General features: G+C 37.8%; 1 protein-coding gene across 1 annotated transcript in view; it reads left to right on the top strand.

The window, feature by feature from the left end:
- The window catches only part of SORBS2 (sorbin and SH3 domain containing 2), a 165208-nt gene that overhangs the window by 71359 nt on the left and 75000 nt on the right, over positions 1 to 18849 (top strand). The window contains 4 exon segments of the mRNA XM_023757178.1: positions 1326 to 1375; positions 6527 to 6619; positions 12586 to 12612; positions 13148 to 13203. Coding sequence (XP_023612946.1) covers positions 1366 to 1375; positions 6527 to 6619; positions 12586 to 12612; positions 13148 to 13203 — 186 coding nt within the window. The 5' untranslated portion in view covers positions 1326 to 1365.

Below are 18849 nucleotides of genomic sequence, written 5' to 3' on the forward strand. Positions count from 1 at the left end.
TTCATGTCCATCCGACAGTAGGCCCTAGCCATTAGCAACGAATGAGTGGCTGGGATTAAACATCTCCAGAGAGCTCTTGCTCTTGTAAGGTTTGCTTCCTATGAGAGCATGTTCCTCCTCTTTGGTCTTCGGGTGTGGATAAGTCAGAAACTCTAAAAATGGGCTAAGACGATATGACAGGGAAAGAACTAAGTCATCTCATACGTCATAAAATAATACTCAACATTAAAAAATGTTTTTCTACAATAATTGTTCTGCAAACATTTTATTTATTTTTTAATATATTTTATTGATTTTTTACAGAGAGGATGGGAGAGGGATGTAAAGTTTGCTTCCTATGAGAGCATGTTCCTCCTCTTTGGTCTTCGGGTGTGGATAAATCAGAAATTCTAAAAATGGGCCCAGGCACATGCCCCTGACCGGAATCGAACCTGGGACCCTTCAGTCCGCAGGCCGACGCTCTATCCACTGAGCCAAACTGGTTGTTCTGCAAACATTTTATTAAAATGTATATTTTTAATTGATTTCAGAGAGGAAGAGAGAGAGAGAGAATCATTGATCAGCTGCCTCCTATACACCCACTACTGGGGTTCAAGCCCACAACCCGGGCATGTACCCTGACTAGGAATCGAACTGACCTGGATCATAGGTCGACGCTTAACCACTGAGCCACACCAGCCAGGCTGCAACCATTTTTAATGACTTAATCTCAATTGTTATCCATCAAACACTTCACTGGAAAAAGCCACAGTATCTGATACTGACACAGAAATGGGTTTTGTAGTAACCATTTATTTCCTGCATCTTAAAAAAAATAGATAAATCTCATCTTCCTTGGCTATTGGTTCAAAATATATATTAAATACATTAAATATTCTCTGGTAATAGATTGATCCAGTAATAAATTGAATATAATAAATTGAATAATATGTTAGATTTCAAAGTTCCTGGGTATATTTTAAAACTCTGAAAGGTGACACTTTATAACTAATGATCTCTTCAGGCTTAAAGAGCAAAACCTTTTAGTTATAAATGCTTATGAGAGAAATTGAATTTTTTAAAGTGAGAGCTTTTCTTCATTTTCACCCACTAATGGTCACCATCAAATAAAAACTTAAGTTTATGGTTATGAGCATAGGACTAATAATAACTGAAATTTAACTTCAATAGAATTATAGATTCTGCCCACCTTATTAAGCCCTGATTTAAATAAGACTAATGATAATGAGATATTAACTCACAGGTACACCAAAAACCAGTCACACATTATGATATTTTGTTCCGCGCGCTAATGAACAAATTAAAACCTCATTTTTTTTCTACAGGAAAACTGAAGACTTTAATAACAAACCCTCCACGGTCACAATGAATACAGGTATGCCGTCTCTCTTAGTTTTAACCTTTTCAGCCCTGCTCTCTACCACACCATCTTGGCCCTAAATCATTAGGTTAGCACTCTGCTGATTCAAATGTGGTCCTGAGTTTCTGATTAGATGGATAGTGTACACTCATTACTCAATGTCTTTGTCTTTATGTTCTAGTCTTACAGCAATCAAAAGTAGAATTTTTGGTTTTATCTACTCTTACTCAATTTTTTTTCTGTAAATCATGTCTTGAAATTAACTCCTATGTACCCTAGGAAGAGGTGGAATGTCATTTGCATGTATACATTTGAAATTCTTCTTAGAATAGGCTTAATTCAAAGGCAGGTTGCTCTAGTGAAAAACATTTAAAGTTTCCCATTATAAACCCTTATGTTGACAGCCAGCAGACAGTGCCAAAGCTTCTTATGAAATCAGCTTAATTAATCCATACACACAATACACCTAAAGCAATGGTTCTCAACCTGTGGGTCGCAACCCCTTTGGCAGTCGAACGACCCTTTCACAGGGGTCGCCTAAGACCATCCTGCATATCAGATATTTACATTACAATTCATAACAGTAGCAACATTACAGTTATGAAGTAGCAACGAAAATAATTTTATGGTTGGGTCACAACATGAGGAACTGTATTTAAAGGGCCAGAAGGTTGAGAACCACTGACATAAGCATTAGATTTTTAGATGTGAGAACAGTATCTCCAATTAGCTTAACAACATGGGTGCCTCTGAACTCTGTATTGTATACAGATTAATTGTACAGTCTTTGTGATACATGCTATGTACATGAATTTTTTTCCATAGTAGAAATGTTTTCACATACATTTTCACCTTTTCTCCCCTGAAATCTTTATATTCGATCATAAGTAATTCTGGAAAACAACTTTCTCACTGAAATTTTGTAACTTGTGTTTAAAAAATACTGTTTCCTATCTGCAAGCAATCACTGGAAAGTTTGCTGTCTCTTGTTATCAGGGGAGGATTAGCAACCACTGGTGAGAACCAGTCTCTAATCCCTAGATCAAGTGTAGACACATGCCCCATGCCCCGTGATGCTGTGGCTGCCCCTTAGCAGAAACCTGCCCTAACTGACCTCTACACCCTAGGTCAGCTGGCCCCTGTGAATGTCGACAACTCATAGATATGTAGAGCAACAGGCAAGACAAGGATATTGGAGACAGTCAAAATATACAAGGAAGACTTAGAAACCCAGATAAATTATAACCCCGGAGATGAACCAAGTAAAGGCATTTGGATAATGGGAAGTGTGGGAATTGGACATGGGAAATAGAAGGAATAGTATTAGGTAAAGGAGATTGAAGAAAGCAAATAGAATAGATAGCTCGGAGCTGAACTAGGATAAGTCATGTTGTGAAACTGCAGTCAATGCAGCAGAAAGTCCACAGGAGGAGGTTATATTTCCACAATTAATAATAACAAAAAGGCATTGATTTCCATATTCATTCTGAGACATCTTCTCATGGACTTAAGTTGACTTAAGACATAACTTCCCAATATCCTTCACCTTGTGGAGTGCTGACTTCTATTTATTATAACCCTATCATGACAGATGTATAATATGTGATTAAATAATTAATCCTCCTGTGCATAGACTTCAACTCTAGAGGCAAAGTAGGCAAATAGACATTTGTATATTTGTTTAGGTTGTTAGGGTACTTGAGCCAGGTGTCTGTTATAGTAGCATGAATATAATCCTCTAAAGCAGTGGTTCTCAACCTTCCTAATGCCACGACCCTTTAATACAGTTCCTCATGTTGTGGTGACCCCCAATTTCATTGTTACAAGTTGAACATAATTAAAGAATAGTGATTAATCACAAAACAATATGTAATTACATATGTGTTTTCCGATGGCCTTAGGCGACCCCTGTGAAAGGGTCGTTCAACCCCCAAAGGGGTCGCGACCCACAGGTTGAGAACCGCTGCTCTAAAGCATCCTCTCATGTAAAAGGAGCTTGGCTCCATGTAGAATGCTAATTTGCACAGCTATTTTATTTATATGGGCGAACCTATATGTACATATGCATGTAAAATATGATATTCAAACTTATGCACACAAAATTGGTAAGAAGTGACAAACCCTTTATTTAAAATTCCAGACTAAGACTATAGTGCTATTATAAAAACATGCCACTTTTTAATATATGTGTAAATATTGCTGTAGGAAGGTGAAGAAAGCATTGTTGCTATATCTACAAAATGAAAAGTTAGTACTGAAATATAACACATCAAATTAGTCTTCGTTATCTACCTACTAATCACTAAAGACATATATTACTATTTAAATACCTATGTGTCAGTCACTGAAGTTAAAAAAAAAGATTATTTTCAAGCAAAGCAGCTCTTTGTTTTAGTCAAATACTAAATGAGGCAGAGGAAATGTGTTCATTTTTTACACTAAAGTCTCTGAACAATGTATAGAAATATGTACAAAACATGCTATATTCCCACTCTAAGAATCTGTGACCCATTATTTTCTAAGGCAAATCTTAGCTCTGGAAGAAAGGAAAGAGAGAAAGACATGAAGTGATTCATTGTATGTGCTTTACCCATGGGTGTTTTCAGCAGTGGAAACAGCTCCCAAGAATCATGCATCTGGGAGGAAGAGGTGCAAGTCATTCATGACTAGGTGAAGGTGAGAGTGGCACTAGGGTTCTTCAGAACGACCTAAAGCATGCAAGACAGATCCTCATTTTGAGATCTTAAAAATATCCTTAAGAAAGCATCAACACGCGAGTAAATAGAAATGAGATAGGAGAGATTTCTCTGTTCCAGCAATGTCACAAATGCCTCAACTTTTCTAATTAAGCTCCTTATTAAACTGTTAATAAAGATAGATTCTCCATTTATTTCATCTAGGTCTTAGAGTGCCTTAGACTATAGATGTCATTTAATCCAGAGGTTCCTACACTCTCAGGCCAAAAGAAATACCCAACAGTTCCATTTATTAATTATCTAGGGGCAAACAACTTAATAAGTACTTATATTCTGTCAACTCAGAAGCAATTTGAAAAAATAATACACTTAAATTGGAAAAATAATCATTTTATTTTGTTCTTTATGACTGCAGTTAATAACTAAGGGTTTATTGGGTACTGCAAAACCCCGCAGACCTTGCAGACCTTGAACTCAGATTGTACATCACCAGTCTCATTTACTGCCCAAAATTACTTTCATAGGCTACTTGCCTTTTTATCACAAAAACCCAACTTTTCAAAGATATAATATCATCTAAAGGAAGACAACACAAGCTTTATTATGGTGAAACTGGAAACTAACTCAGGCTAGTAGTTCATGCAGTATCTAATAGATACCACTGAGTTTTCCTAAAAAATGTAAATATCCCTCAAAACCCTCATGAATCAACTGAGGTGGCCGGGGCACCTCAGCACAGTTTGGGAACCATAGGTTTTACCAATGACCTTGAATCTTCTCATTCTGAAATCCCCCCTTTTTATCGTTCTCACTGCTTGTCTTCAGATGTTCAGAATTAATAGAACTAGAACATAAAATCTCTTCAAGAGCCATCAGTTTACTTGTATGTGTAGACCCTTGACTACACAACCCTGTTCGACCATCAAAGCTGCTACAACCACATATTCCAAAACATTACCTCCATTTATCAGAAACTCTCATCCCTCACAGCTATTTTCAGTTTGCAGAGTTTGCTGTATCCCATTGTTGCCTCCCTTAAAGACATCTTCAGTTGTATGCTTCCACCATTTATGTCTTTTTATGTTGGGTCTTTGAATTATCGTCTTTGATTTATTTGACTTTCTTATGTTGTTTCATTTTTCTATTTTAATTATTATCTGCATTAGAAAACTGTTATTTTAAATATATTTAAGAAATTGTATTTTGATGTGAAGACAATTCCACCAATTTTAAGGTCTACTGACCTTAATACTTGTGATCTTACCAATAATTAGTTCCAATCATACTTCCAAGCATTAAGTTCCTTCATGTTTAGTAAACAAAGTGGATAATTCTTTTAAAGAAATAAACAAAAAGTATAACTGTCTAATCACTACATTGTACACCTGAAACTAATATAATATTGTATGTTAACTGTCACTGAAAAATTAAAAAAAATATTAAAAAATAAAAAAGAATGAGAATAGCATGTGCCAATATATAATGATTTATGTTATCATATTGCTGGTTACATTATTTGTCTCTCTTGTTATAACTTTAAAAGAGAATTAAACTTTGGTTATTTTGGTTTCAGGGGAATGAGAAAAACTATTTATTGCACATTCCATATACAAAGGAATGTGGGAATGGAATTGGAATCTGTTCATAAATAGAACATTAACCTTTCAATTTTAGAAGTCTTGTAACTCGAAACTTATATCACATTATAATAGTTGGTACCTTTTCACTTACTTTACTTCATGTTGATATTTGTGTAAGTGTAAATAGGTAGATCATCATGTACATGTTCAAAACTATAAAACCAAATTAATTTTTAGCCTGGTCACTTCAATACTCTATGTGTCAATATTGTCTTGATTTCAACTAGGCTAATTATTTCCGTAACTTATAGTAACTATGGGAAGACATAGAATTTCCATAATGCTATATTTCTCTTTAAGAATCCCGTATATCAAATATATCATGGCTATATCTGTTAACAGCATTTACTTCCAACCATCTTCAGGATTCATAATAGCTAAAACACAGTCAGCCTAAATGATGGCTACAAAAGTATATTATATTATGGCTCTTAACCCTAAAAGAGCACTTATTCATAACTCTAAAAGCTAGTTACTCTGCATAAAAATTTAACAGTTGAATGAAAAAGGTATAAACAAAGTTGAGTTTTATACTTTTATGTTTTCATTAAAGAAAAACCATAAAATGTTAAGTAAATCTTTTTTAAAAAAATTTTTTATTAAAGCATTGGCATCTGTTTCTAAAACAAACCCCTGCTGTTTTGTTTTATTTTGTTTTGTTTTGTTTTGGAGTTTGGGGTGGCTGTAAAATTTGCGTATGGATTCCCTGGTTACTAATTCTGACTGTTCATCTTTCCCATGGATGTCTGGCACATTCCACTTAAAATGCATGAGATTGCATGTGCTTTTCCTTTGCTGTGGCTTCTGCTATATCATTTTTTTGCTTCCAGATAGCGGTGGGTGTGCTCGCAAACGTGCCGCCATGTCTGTTACATTAACATCTGTGAAGAGAGTTCAAAGTTCTCCAAACCTATTGGCTGCAGGTATAATATCACTAACTCCCAGAATGTCACACTTGAATGGCTTTGTCTGACCTTTCTCTCTTTCCAGAATTATCTTGTTTGGATGAAGAAAGTGACTGTAAATACCTTGTGAATGTCCCACAAGTTCTTACATTTCTTGTCTCAAGAATAGCTCCTATCCCTCCTGACTGTTTTTGTTCTAAAAATAAAAAAGCCAAAGGAAACCGATATCTTGTAGAAAACATTTTAAAAATCTAATTAAAAACAACAGTGACTTGCCAAAAATGTGTTGGGTAACTGCAAGTGTTAATAACTATTTAAGCTTTTGTCTCTTATGAACTAAAGTAACAATATTTAATCAAGACAACTCATAGTTGCTTTTGTTATTGTTGTTGTTTTAAGCTAAAAACTATTGAGGGATGGGGACACAGGGGTCAGAGAGAGGGATTTGTAGGAAACTGAATATTTATTAATTCACTTTTTCGCCAAAGGTTGCAAACAGGATGATAATTTGTTTTGAAAGAGATCTTAAACCTTCCTTTAACCCAGTCAGCAAAGATCCTTCTCATACGTATTTTTAAACACCTTGGTGCAATTAAGATTAGCACCACATGTATACCTGGGTGCAACCACAGATACACATGTACTCTAGAAGGTAATTAGGAGCGTGATATTTCAGCAGATACCGAGGTGGGTATCTCTAATAAATGTCTGTGGGGACTTACCTAAGCTGGTGGGCACAGTCTGCTCTGAGAGGGGGCGTGGCTCTGGCAGCTCCACGTGAGCCTGACAACCTCAGGGACTCCAGACCCAGAAACAGACCTGCACCTCTTGCTGACTGATAGGTTTGTTTCTTGGTTGGTTACTTGGGATGGGGGGGAGGGAGAGGGGTTTCTTTGTTTTTTATTTCTATTTGTGGGGTTTTGGAGCAGAAGTGGAAAAGGGATGGAGAGTGTTTGAATAATTTTAATTGTCACTCTGCACGTCAGTATCTTGTACACACATACATGTAGTCGTTGATTAAATGCTCAAAATGTCCTTGGTCTGAAACTATCCCACGTTGTTGAGAAAGAACAAGCTTCCATCTGGAGAAACCCACTCCTGCCTACCACCTCCAATCCACAAATGGATTTCAATGTCCAAGTTTAAATAGCAGGCCAGGTGGTTCCAGAATATATTAAATTTTTTTTAAATGCAAGTTTCATTGCAATGTATGTAGTACCATTTTAGTTTAGTTAAAAAAAAATATTTCTCTCTCTCTCTCTCTCTCTCTCCCTCTCTCTCTCTCTCTCTCTCTCTCTCTCTCTCTCTCTCTATATATATATATATATATATATATACTAGTATGTATTTGTATTTGTACATATTTGCTCATGTGTATATGAGCATGAAAAGATGTTAGAAAAGCTACAAATGTGTTTACATGCGATACCTGAGGGAAATGGGAATAAAGGGAAATAAGAAAATAAATAAAATGAAGTCCAGAGCCATCAGGAAAGGGGAATGCCTATACCATGAATACCATTGACATTTCAGCCAAGTAAATTCTAGCCCATGCTACGCAGAGGTGGCCCACTGCCTGCAGCACCTGCTAGAGTGTGTGGCAATGCCGAGTCATCATTATCTACAAAAGTAACCACTAAAGGAATAAGTGACCGGATTAGAGATTGCCACTTCCACACTAGAATATCAGCAACTTCATATCACTAAACTTATAAGAAAATAATTAATGCTTCAGAATCAAAATAATAGCAAACATTTAAATATTTTAGGAATATGAAATAATATTCAGCAGTAAGTATGTAGTGGCTATGGGCCATTTTAAATTTTATACCATAAGGGAATAAGATTTCTAGAGAATGAAGCCCCCTGAATTTTGGACTTCATTGTTACATTAAAAATAGACCTCTTTTGTATTAAGACACATAGGTACGATCCCTTTCTAAAATTAGTTTTAATTCCATTTTGAAGAAAGAAATCATCCTCTTTGTAGGCCCTTCACTTTATGGTAGCCTTCAGAAGAACTAATTTGGCACAGTATCTTCTCGTGAATTAAAAGGGGATTAGCAAGTATTTATTGCATTAGATATTGTTAAAACCACATAGCCTTTAAGTAAAAGACTAACTACCTCCACAAAAGTTTCCCTCTCTCAGATGAAAAGCTGCTTATATTGATAAGCTGCTTGTCATCAACTATTAGTTGTCTAAGTCAGTCTTCCTCTTTCCCTTTTACAAGAAGTAGAATCCAATTGGATAATTCATAGACATATACGTGTTTTAAATCTAAGCTAGAACCAAAATGACAAATATAGAGAGACGATAAGCCTTTCGAAGTTCATTTTATTTTACCAAAACCACCTGGCAGTCTCAGGTAACACTGCTAAGGATGAAATGCAGTGGTGACCACTGCCCCAGGAAACAGCACCTGCACGTTTTACACCCTTGGGAAAATTTGTGTCTGTAACTCAACTCTCCTTTAGAAGAGCAAGAAGGAGGAGGAGGGGGAGGAGGAGGAGAAAGGAAGGGAGGAAGGGAGGAGAAGAAGAAGAATTTATTGTCTCCCTACCTCTCTGAGAAAATCATTTCCTAGACTCCCAAAGATTTGTCAAAATTAAATGAGGGTAAATGAAGAAAATAAATAAAAAGTCTTATCCCAGTACTTAGAAGCACTGTAGGCATTCAATTAGTTGACTTGAATTTAACTAATGGGTTTAAATTAATTCTTGCAAAGTAATTGAGCCATCTAACAGAAGAAGCTATAAAATTTAAAATCATCATAATTTTCAAGAAAAATATAGTTTATTATGTTTAATATACCACATCAGTTAAAAGGAATTTAAACGTTGGAATCATAAGTTGGAAAGGACCTCTGAGGGCATGCAGTCCAACCCCTGACACCAACCCTGCAATGAGCCTGGACAACCTCTCTGACAGTGTCCTCACCCCCCTTCTGCTGGGCACAGGAGTGCTTATGGTACCAGTGAAGAGAGGTTATGGCTCTTCATTCTCAAAGACCCTATTCACATCTGTCCCAGCTACTCATTCTTAAATTTTCAGAGATGCAATGACCACCTACTAAAGAACACTAGAAATTTAGAGCTCTGATCCCTAGAATTCTGGCTCTGTTTTTTCACAATGAATGATCATAAATAATATTGAAGATATTGGACAAAACCATCTTCCCTATGCATCTGCCAAGTCATTTACCAGCTCAATAGTTTTTTAAATTTATCTTTATTGTTGAAAGTATTACAGATGTCCCTGTTTTCTCCCATTGACCCCGCTCCCACCCCCTCCCCAGGCCTTCACCTCACTATTGTCCATGTCCATGGGTTATGCATATATGCATATAAGTTCTTTGCTTATTCTCTTCCTGCCCCCTTCCCTTCCCTCTAAGATTCATCAGTCTATTACATGCTTCCATGTCTCTGGATCTATTTTGTTCATCAGTTTATTTTGTTCATCAGATTCCACATATGAGTGATATTATGTGATACTTGTCTTTCTCTGAATGGCTTATTTTGCTTAACATAATACAGCTCAATAGGTTTTTTTTTAACATATATTCTCTTTATTTGACATGGATCCAGGATGCTTTCAAGCTTTCTGTCACCTGCTTCCAACCACGCTCATCCTCCCTTCCCTACCCTTTCCTGGCAGGAATGAAATAAAAGCAGGGCTGAGGTCCACAGTATCCATGTGGGAGCTATTTATCTTTCAGTGCCTCTGAAGAACTATAATAAAATAGAAAATCAGGACTGGGTGCTTTAAATATCATAATTGGATTTATTTTAAATAAACTGCAATGCTGTACACTTGAGTGTCCTTAAGAGACCACCCTCTTAGGTGTGGACTTTAATCATTAACATAAACTTCATTAAAATACAGGTTCATCCTAAAGTTTTAATCCTTGGCCATTTTTATTCTTTGTCCTTTCTCATACTTCTACACATTCATGTCTCCTATGTTGAGCAGGACTTTTTCAGCAGAGCTCACCCTGATCACTAGCTCCTATTTCCAGTAGCACAGGTACAATTTCATTTGGAAATCCCTGGGCAGTATTGGCGGGGGCGGGGGGGTGGGGGGAAGAGAGCCCCTGGATTCAGCTTAGAATGACCCTTCTCTGATTCTCACACTTACTGTCTATCCCACTCACCATTCCATAATCTCTAATGTGGTCGCCAGTAAGAAAAAGAACTGGCCCTCTACAAACTATCAGTTAGAGGAAGTTTATTTCAAAGTGTCCTTCAAATCTTCTCAATATGCCCTCCTCTGCCTCACCACGCCTATACCTCTTGCACCTCCAAGCATCAGGCTCCTATAACCTCCATCCCCAATACATACCCACACACCCTTCTTTATAAAAGCCCAGTTCTATCAAACCAGAGGAAAGTGAAATCCCTATTCTCAAGCATATAATTATAATACAGATGATTATTATTATTATCCATACTGCTCGTCTTCCCATTGCCATTTCTTCAAGTCCGAAAACTTGTTCCATATCCACAAACAGTGTGTGGTAACCAGGTGGTTATTAAATCTCTCTCCCTGACTGCCCACAGCAGAATTCTAATTGCTGCTCTGTGTGTTATACTGTTTTCTTTATAGAGACATCATTATCATTTAAGTGATTAAGAAGTTCAATCATTTCTGCTCCCATCAAATCCTAGAGATAGTCTAGTAAGCATTTCATATGTAACTGCTCGAAGTTATTTTCACTGTACGGTCCCCATTTATCACCCTGATTTGGAATTTACTGGAGTTACGATCCATACTAAATTAGCAAATATCCTTTTTAAAAAATGAAGATTTGTTAGTCTTCTCTTCCGCATTTGAGCTGGAGTCATTCTAACATACTCTGTGCTGGCTCATTTATTTCTCTTTCTTTGATTTGGAAAGAATCTACATCAAATATTTTATCTCAATTCAAACTCTCGCATTTCTCAACTAATTTTTATCATTCCTAATTCATGTGTTTAGATTTCAAAATAGCCATTTCCTAAGCATTAAAAAGAAAACAAAGAGTCCTTTTTACACGTAACATGCATGTTCTACTAGGCATTGAAATAACAGCAATTTAATAACGGTCTCGTGGGACATATAGAAGGGATCCAGGACCAGGACAGGGGTGAAGCTGGATGACCCCTAAAGTCCTTCCCAAGTTAAGGCTTTACGGTTCCAGGTGAAGTTGGCTGAGTGATATAATAGAACCAAGCAACACAAATCAGTTACCTCCAATGTCCGTAAGTTATAGAAGATTCTTATATGTGTGAGTCCAGTAGAACTAATAGTACATGTCATTGACCACTTCCCTCCTGCATTATCAAAGCGATTCCTCAGTACTGAAATTTGTTTTCCACAGCTTACTGCAACACAATGAACTACACTGTAACAGCTCTTTTATATTTGAATAGAATGTGACTTTAAGTGGCAATAAGAAGAAAATTCAAAGTCTAGAGAATGATTCGAAGTGTCACATAATATAGTAGACACATTTACACTTTCTCCAAATTATAAAAAAAAGCAAATCACAAAAAAATTTATTGCTGTCTCATACAGGAGTTGAATATGGAAATACCAGGGCATCAGAAGCTAAGGATCCGGAGGTTTGATTTAATGCTGGAGAAACACTTATTGTGTACAAGCCAGATACCCTTTGATGCTTTAATTTGATATTTAGAAATTCATACATTCTGTGTGGGCAATAATAAGATAAAATTACTGGTTGCCATAACACAGGGGAGGGAGGGATCAGTGCTTTATATATGTGTTAATTATAAATTATGGTTATATAATGAATGATATTCTAATTGAAGTAAAAAATTAATGTACAAACTTCTCATTGGTATATTTTATGTACCCAGAATTTTAGAACTGAGATATTGTTCCCCCCACCCCAAATGCATGTAGTTCTTTGACAAATGATCTTACTGAATTGTTCCTTTCCTTTACCTTCATAGTAATTTGAACATTTCTTTTTCTTTTAGGGCGTGATTCTCAGTCACCAGACTCAGGTACAAAAAAGCTCTTCTGAATAAGCATTCCATTTGCTTTTTTTTTTTTTTGCTTTTTAAATGTGGGGGTTTTAATTGATTTTAGAGGTGGGGAGAGGGAGAGAGAGAGAGAGAGAGAAACAGAAACATCATTGATTGGCTGCCTCCTGCACGCCCCCTCCTGGGGATTGAGCCCACAACCCAGGCATGTTGCTTGACCTGGAATTCGAACCCGTGACCTCTTGGTCCACTGGAGGACACTCAACCAACTAAGCCACACTGGCTAGGGCATTATGAGTTGTGTGTTTTTTTTAACATATTCATAACCACATTGTGAACCTCACAGTAAAGTTAACTTGCATGTACAGTTATGCATATTGAATTAAATTAAATTTCTGAAGAAAATTTCACATTTATTTTTATTTCAAAAAATGTTAAAAGTGAATGTAGATATGTTTGTATCCAATTTGTGTTCCCTTAATAAAAGCTTGGAGATCTTTCAATGACCAAAGTCAAGACACACTGAATGGAGATGCTACATATTCCTCTCTTGCAGCAAAAGGCTTTAGAAGCGTTCGACCAAACCTACAAGAAAAAAGGTCGCCCACTCAGGTACTCGTGCACACTCTTGCCTGTTGTGTTATTTTAAAGCAAGGCTGTTGGCCCTCTACTTTAGCATCACTTTTCTAGTAGTAGGTGCATATTTTGATACGTGTTTTATTTTTAATATGCTTTTGCTTTCGTATTTGTACTACTGGTCAGACTTGTATAGATAATATGGAAAACAAGTCTTAAGTTCAAAACAGGTTCTTTTTTTCATTCAGCTGATAAAAGCAGATCAGTTTCTAACATAATGTTTAGGTTATTTTCTGAATTATAAAACGTTATCAGCTGATGATTTAGACTTCAAAGTTATGAGTTAAGCAATCATACACTTATAAATGTGAGTTATGCGACTGTTAATTATATAAAAAGAATTCTGTGTTGGAGATATAAGCAAAATTGTGCTGCAGCATAAAAAGAGTTATCAAAACAATGTAACTAAATTGTGTGTGTGTGTGTGTGTGTTGTGTGTGTGCGCACGCGCTTCAAAGCCTAAAAGTATGCAAGAGAACGTATGTTCACTTTTAAGGTAATTTCCCAGGATGTCGATAGAGACAAACTTTATAATGTATTCTGTATAAAGACTATTTTCCCCTCGAAGGCAGCTTTAGATAATAAAACACATTCCTAATGGAATAAAATTGATCAATCTAGCCAACAAAATGTATAACATAATAAGAAGGTATGACATTGCTGTAGCCTCTTTAAGGATGGAGTTAACACTGGTTTCTTTAATGACTAACTTTGACTTTCTCTCTGTTTTTCTTTCAACATTATTTCTTCCTCCGGATGCTTTTGGCAATCCAGGCACCCCTTCCACCACTCAAAACAGAAAGCTTTTGTAGCCCCTTGACAACCAGTCACACAAAGGGTGACATTTTAGACCAACTAGTAACTAACACACACGTTCCTTCCTGTCCAGAGTACTTGACTAATAAAAAACTTCTTCAGGGAGCTATGCATTCTGATGAAGGCGACCCCAGCCAGACCATTGTATATTCCGAAGAATCTAACACCACTGTGTCCTACACACAGAAAATCACTAACCTGCTACCAGCAGCTTCCAGCACAGGTTCCCCACCCAGTGCTGACACGAGTAGCACCCCATTTCTACAAGAGGACTACATGCAAGATTCTCAAACACGGAGAATCTCTACACGGAAACTAATCCATAACCAGGATCTAGGAAGTAGCATCCCCTTTGATACCCCACCGTTTTCCAAACCTGTTGACCTACCATCATTCCCCAAAAGGCCCTGCTCACCGCCCCCTAACCCAGTGCCTGAGAAACACACAGCATCTCTCTCCATTCAGATAGCTCCCTTGTCAGGACAGGATCCCGAAAGCCACAAACAGCTACCTGAGCTTTCTCCAGAGACTACAAAGATACCTCTTCAGCAAGAGAGACAAAAACCTGCAGTGGCTGCGACCGCTCAGTCCTCAGACTGCCGGGTGATCCATTACACTTTCCAATCTCTTCTGACGGTGTCCTGCAGAGACCCTAACCCCTTCGCGCTGGGCTTCTTGCCTAACCTACTGCTTTGGTAGTGTCCAATCAGGAAGGGAAAGGAGAAAGAAACCATCCTCCCATGTATAACCCTATGAAATCCATCAATACATTTCTAGGTTTCTTTTTTTAAATATTTTTATTGATTTTAGAGAGGAAGGGAGAGGGAAAGAGAGGAAGAAACATCAATGATGAGAGAGAATCATTGATCAGCTGCCTTCTGCACACCCCACACTGGGGATCGAGCCCGCAACCCAGGCATATGTCCTTGACCAGGAATTGAACCCAGGACCCTTCAGTCCACAGGCCGACACTGTAGCCCCTGAGCCCAACCAGCTAGGGTGGTTTCTTTTAATTTGAAAAATATGTAATTATTCAGATATTTTATCCAGAAATCATGTTCTAAAAGTTTCTTCCTACTGATTTATTAGAAATCATCTATGGTCATTTATCATTTAAGACTCTGCAAACCACTTCGGTGCTCCAAGTACTTTATATTTTTTTTTATTGATTTCAGAGAGGAAGGTAGAAAGAGAGAAAGGTAGAAACCTCAATGATGAGAGAGGATCATTGATTGGCTGCTTCCTGCAACCCAGGCATGTGCCCGTGGCTGGGGCTGGAATCGAACCTGGGACCCTTCAGTCCACAGGCCAACGCTCTATCCACTGAGCCAAACCAGCTAGGGCACTCCAAGTACTTTTAAGTGTTAAAGAAATGTGTTTCGTGCCAGATCTTTTAGCACCAAAATTGTCTTGATTCACATTCACAAAATCTCTTCACTATTTACTCCCCTGATTCAGATGCCACACTCCCTCAATGTGCCCAAATCTGTGTGACCATTTTAGGTCCTTGTCACCCAGGTCTTGTGTAGAAACTCTAAGGCTATTAAGACTTTCATAAAAATAGTTTTTATTATAAGGTTATAGTGCAGCCTTGAATCGTGAAAGGCAGGTGGTACAGCCAGGCCTTAGGGGAACTGGAGAACATTAGCTATTCTCTCTCCACCTGACATGCCACATAGTTCCCATTGTCTCTCCTGTTTCTGAGTTGACCTCATTCTCATCTCTCAGCCTCTGCTCTCTCATTACTTCAAGTTGCCTGTGAATGTCCATGACATTCTCTGTGTCAACTTGCATCTGCGGTTCTGCGGCACAAAACTCCCCGACTGCGGCATTCAGTACATATAATTCAAATCCCCAAGGAGAGGCAGTGCCTCCCTGGCCCCGGTTAGTTCCGTTTTTCCGCCTCCTGACCAATAGCTGTGGCCGGTGAAATGGAGCCGCCTAAGTATACAAGTGGCTGCCGGACGTTTCCTCCTTTTCCCCAGAGAAGGGCTGTCACAGAGGACGTCCATTATCACAGAAGGAGATGGGGTAGGAGGGAAAGATTTTCTTTCACAAAAATGCTTAAATCATTTATTTTTAAATTACCATGGAAACTGTAAGTCCTAACAATGATATAGGTAATTCTATCATTATAAGTACCCATCACAAGGTGCCAGCAATTTTTATTATTTCACTTGTTTTCAACTGTTGACTCCAATTATCCTGGTAGTAAAGTCAGTATAAGATCCTTAAGTTTGTAAAAATGTTAGTACCTATATCTAACAGGTGAAGAGAAAAAATGAGGCAAATACCATTATGACACCTAATACAATACAAATAATTTCTTAGTATAAAGATTGATTTTTATATCACTCCTCCCTAGGTATTTTCTTTTTTTTAAATTTATTTGTATTGATTTCAAAGAGAAAGGGAGGGAGAGATAGAAACATCTTATGAGAGAGAAGCATTGATCGCCTTCCACCTGTACACCCCACACTAGGGATCAAGCCTAAAACCTGGACATTTGTCCTGACTGGGAATCAAACCATGACCTCCTGGTTCATTGGTTGACACTTAACCACTGAGCCACCATGGCTGGGCTAGGTATTTTCTTAAGTACATTACTGTCAACTGTATTGAAAAGGAGAACAAAACCCATCAATTCCCTTTGCTGGGTATTTAACATATTCTGTATGTTCCTTGAGAAGTGAGGCCTACAAGCTAAGCCATTACAGAGGTTAGAAGAGGGGTGTTAAGACTACAGAGCACAGTGCCATGTTAAGCCAATTGGAACCAGAGACAGAAAGAAAAACATGTCCCCATAATTATTTTTTTAGGTATTGTTAATTTTTTTCTAGAACATTTCAATAGTTTAAAAAATATTGAAAAGTAGAAAAGTAAGTGCTTTAAAACTGAACATTGTTTTAAGTTTAAACATTTTATAATCGAATTTATCATTTTACTTCATTTTAAATTAGTTTAAAAATATGTAACATCATCACTGGTCATGGTGAAATTATCAAACATGGCTATTCTCTCAATTGAAAATAAGATCAGGAAGATACAGATTTTGAAAATATTATTGTATTATAATATTACTAGAGGCCTGGTGCACGGATTCGTGCACCGGTGGGGTCCCGTGGCTTGGTCTGCACCCTCTAACAATCCGGGACCCCTTGGGGGATGTCAGAGAGCCAGTTTCAGCCCGATCCCCGCAGGCCAGGCCAAGGGACCCCACCAGTGCATGAATCCGTGCACCAGGCCTCTAGTATGCATATAAGATCTTTGGTTGATCTCTTCCCACCCTTTCCCCTCCCCCCTTTTCTCTGAGATTCATCAGTCTGTTCCATGTTTCCATGCCTATGGTTTCTGCTCCTACATTGAGTGTCTGACCCCTGGTGGTCAGTGCGCATTATAGCTACCAGACAGTCAACTAGTCTGCCAGTCAGCTGGTCACTTAGGCATAGATAGATAGATAGATAGATAGATAGATAGATAGATAGATAGATAGATTGCTTTCATTAAAAATCCAGGATACAGACTTTTCTTTCCTTCAATCTTTAATATGGCTTGATATGGCACTGGTCATTATTTAAATTTTGTTCAGTATGACTTTTGGGGGGCACTGATTTTTATTTTGTTCTAAGAGTGCATTTTTCTAAGATTGCATGCTTCCCTTTTCCAGTGAGTTTTTGTTACTCCATTCAATTTTGCACCCAGGATAAGTGCCTCACTCATCTCACCCTCTGCCTTTATATCTCTGGCTCAACGAAGTGATGGCCTGGGGGCTTATGACTACACATCTAGTTTGTTTGGTTGCCACTGAATTAATTTTACTTTGGCTTCAGGAGGACCGTGCTCTCTCCATTCCACCACAGTTCCTATCCCCTCTGTCCAACACTTGGCCTGCACATTCTGAATCCATCCCAGGCCCAAGGCAGGCACCTGAGTTTGCAATGCCTACGTCCAACCCAACATGCTTTTTCCACTGATGAAGCTCACACTTCCTGAGTTCCCTGACTCCCAAATTCCTCGAGGGGTTCAGCCTAAACTTAGTGATCCCTTTCATCCACAGGTTCTCCTTAGCGTTCTGGATTGAATTCCGTTGGACGAAGAGGCTCAATGTGGTCTTGAAAACTAGGTGCTCTCTCTTAGAGCATTCGTATGTTGAGGCTTAAGCACTGCCCTTCCCTTGTCGAGACCCAACAGCAGCAAACTGGTGTTTCTAGCTCTGACCTCCCTTCCAGCGCAACAGTAAAAAGGAACTTAAACTCACAACAAGTTGGTGACCTTTGGCTTATGTTCAAATACCTCAACTTTAAATGGTCTTGAAAATATGGAGACACAAACCATTATGAGATTTTCTGCAGTCATCTATCTGCTGACAATTCAGTAGGAAAAATAAAAAAAACACACACACCCCTCAAAAAAAAAAAGCCTGTTTTTATTTGAATTTGTTTTTCCTACTTCAAGGTAGTCCAGATTGAGAAAATACTTCCTTCTTCCCCTTTTCACACTTTCCACTTTTTCCTACTCACCTCACATTCTCCTCCAGGAAATATGTATATTGTGATTCTCTCTCCTCCTGTGTCTATGAGGGTATTTCTCTCTTATAAGAGGGTATCTCTTTAATGTAGACATGAGGGTTATTTGAAAGGAGCCCCAACTAGTCTAAGAGGTAATTTACACCTGTATCTTAAAATATTTCAGAGCGTTTGTGTGGGTGACCAATAGACTGTTGAACTTCTGAGTTTTATTTATAGAAATTTAAGTGTGGTATGATTCACCTGGAGGCATTTCATTTGTTACACACACACACACACA

Source organism: Myotis lucifugus, unplaced genomic scaffold, assembly GCF_000147115.1.
Source record: "Myotis lucifugus unplaced genomic scaffold, Myoluc2.0 scaffold_102, whole genome shotgun sequence".
NCBI lineage: Eukaryota > Metazoa > Chordata > Mammalia > Chiroptera > Vespertilionidae > Myotis > Myotis lucifugus.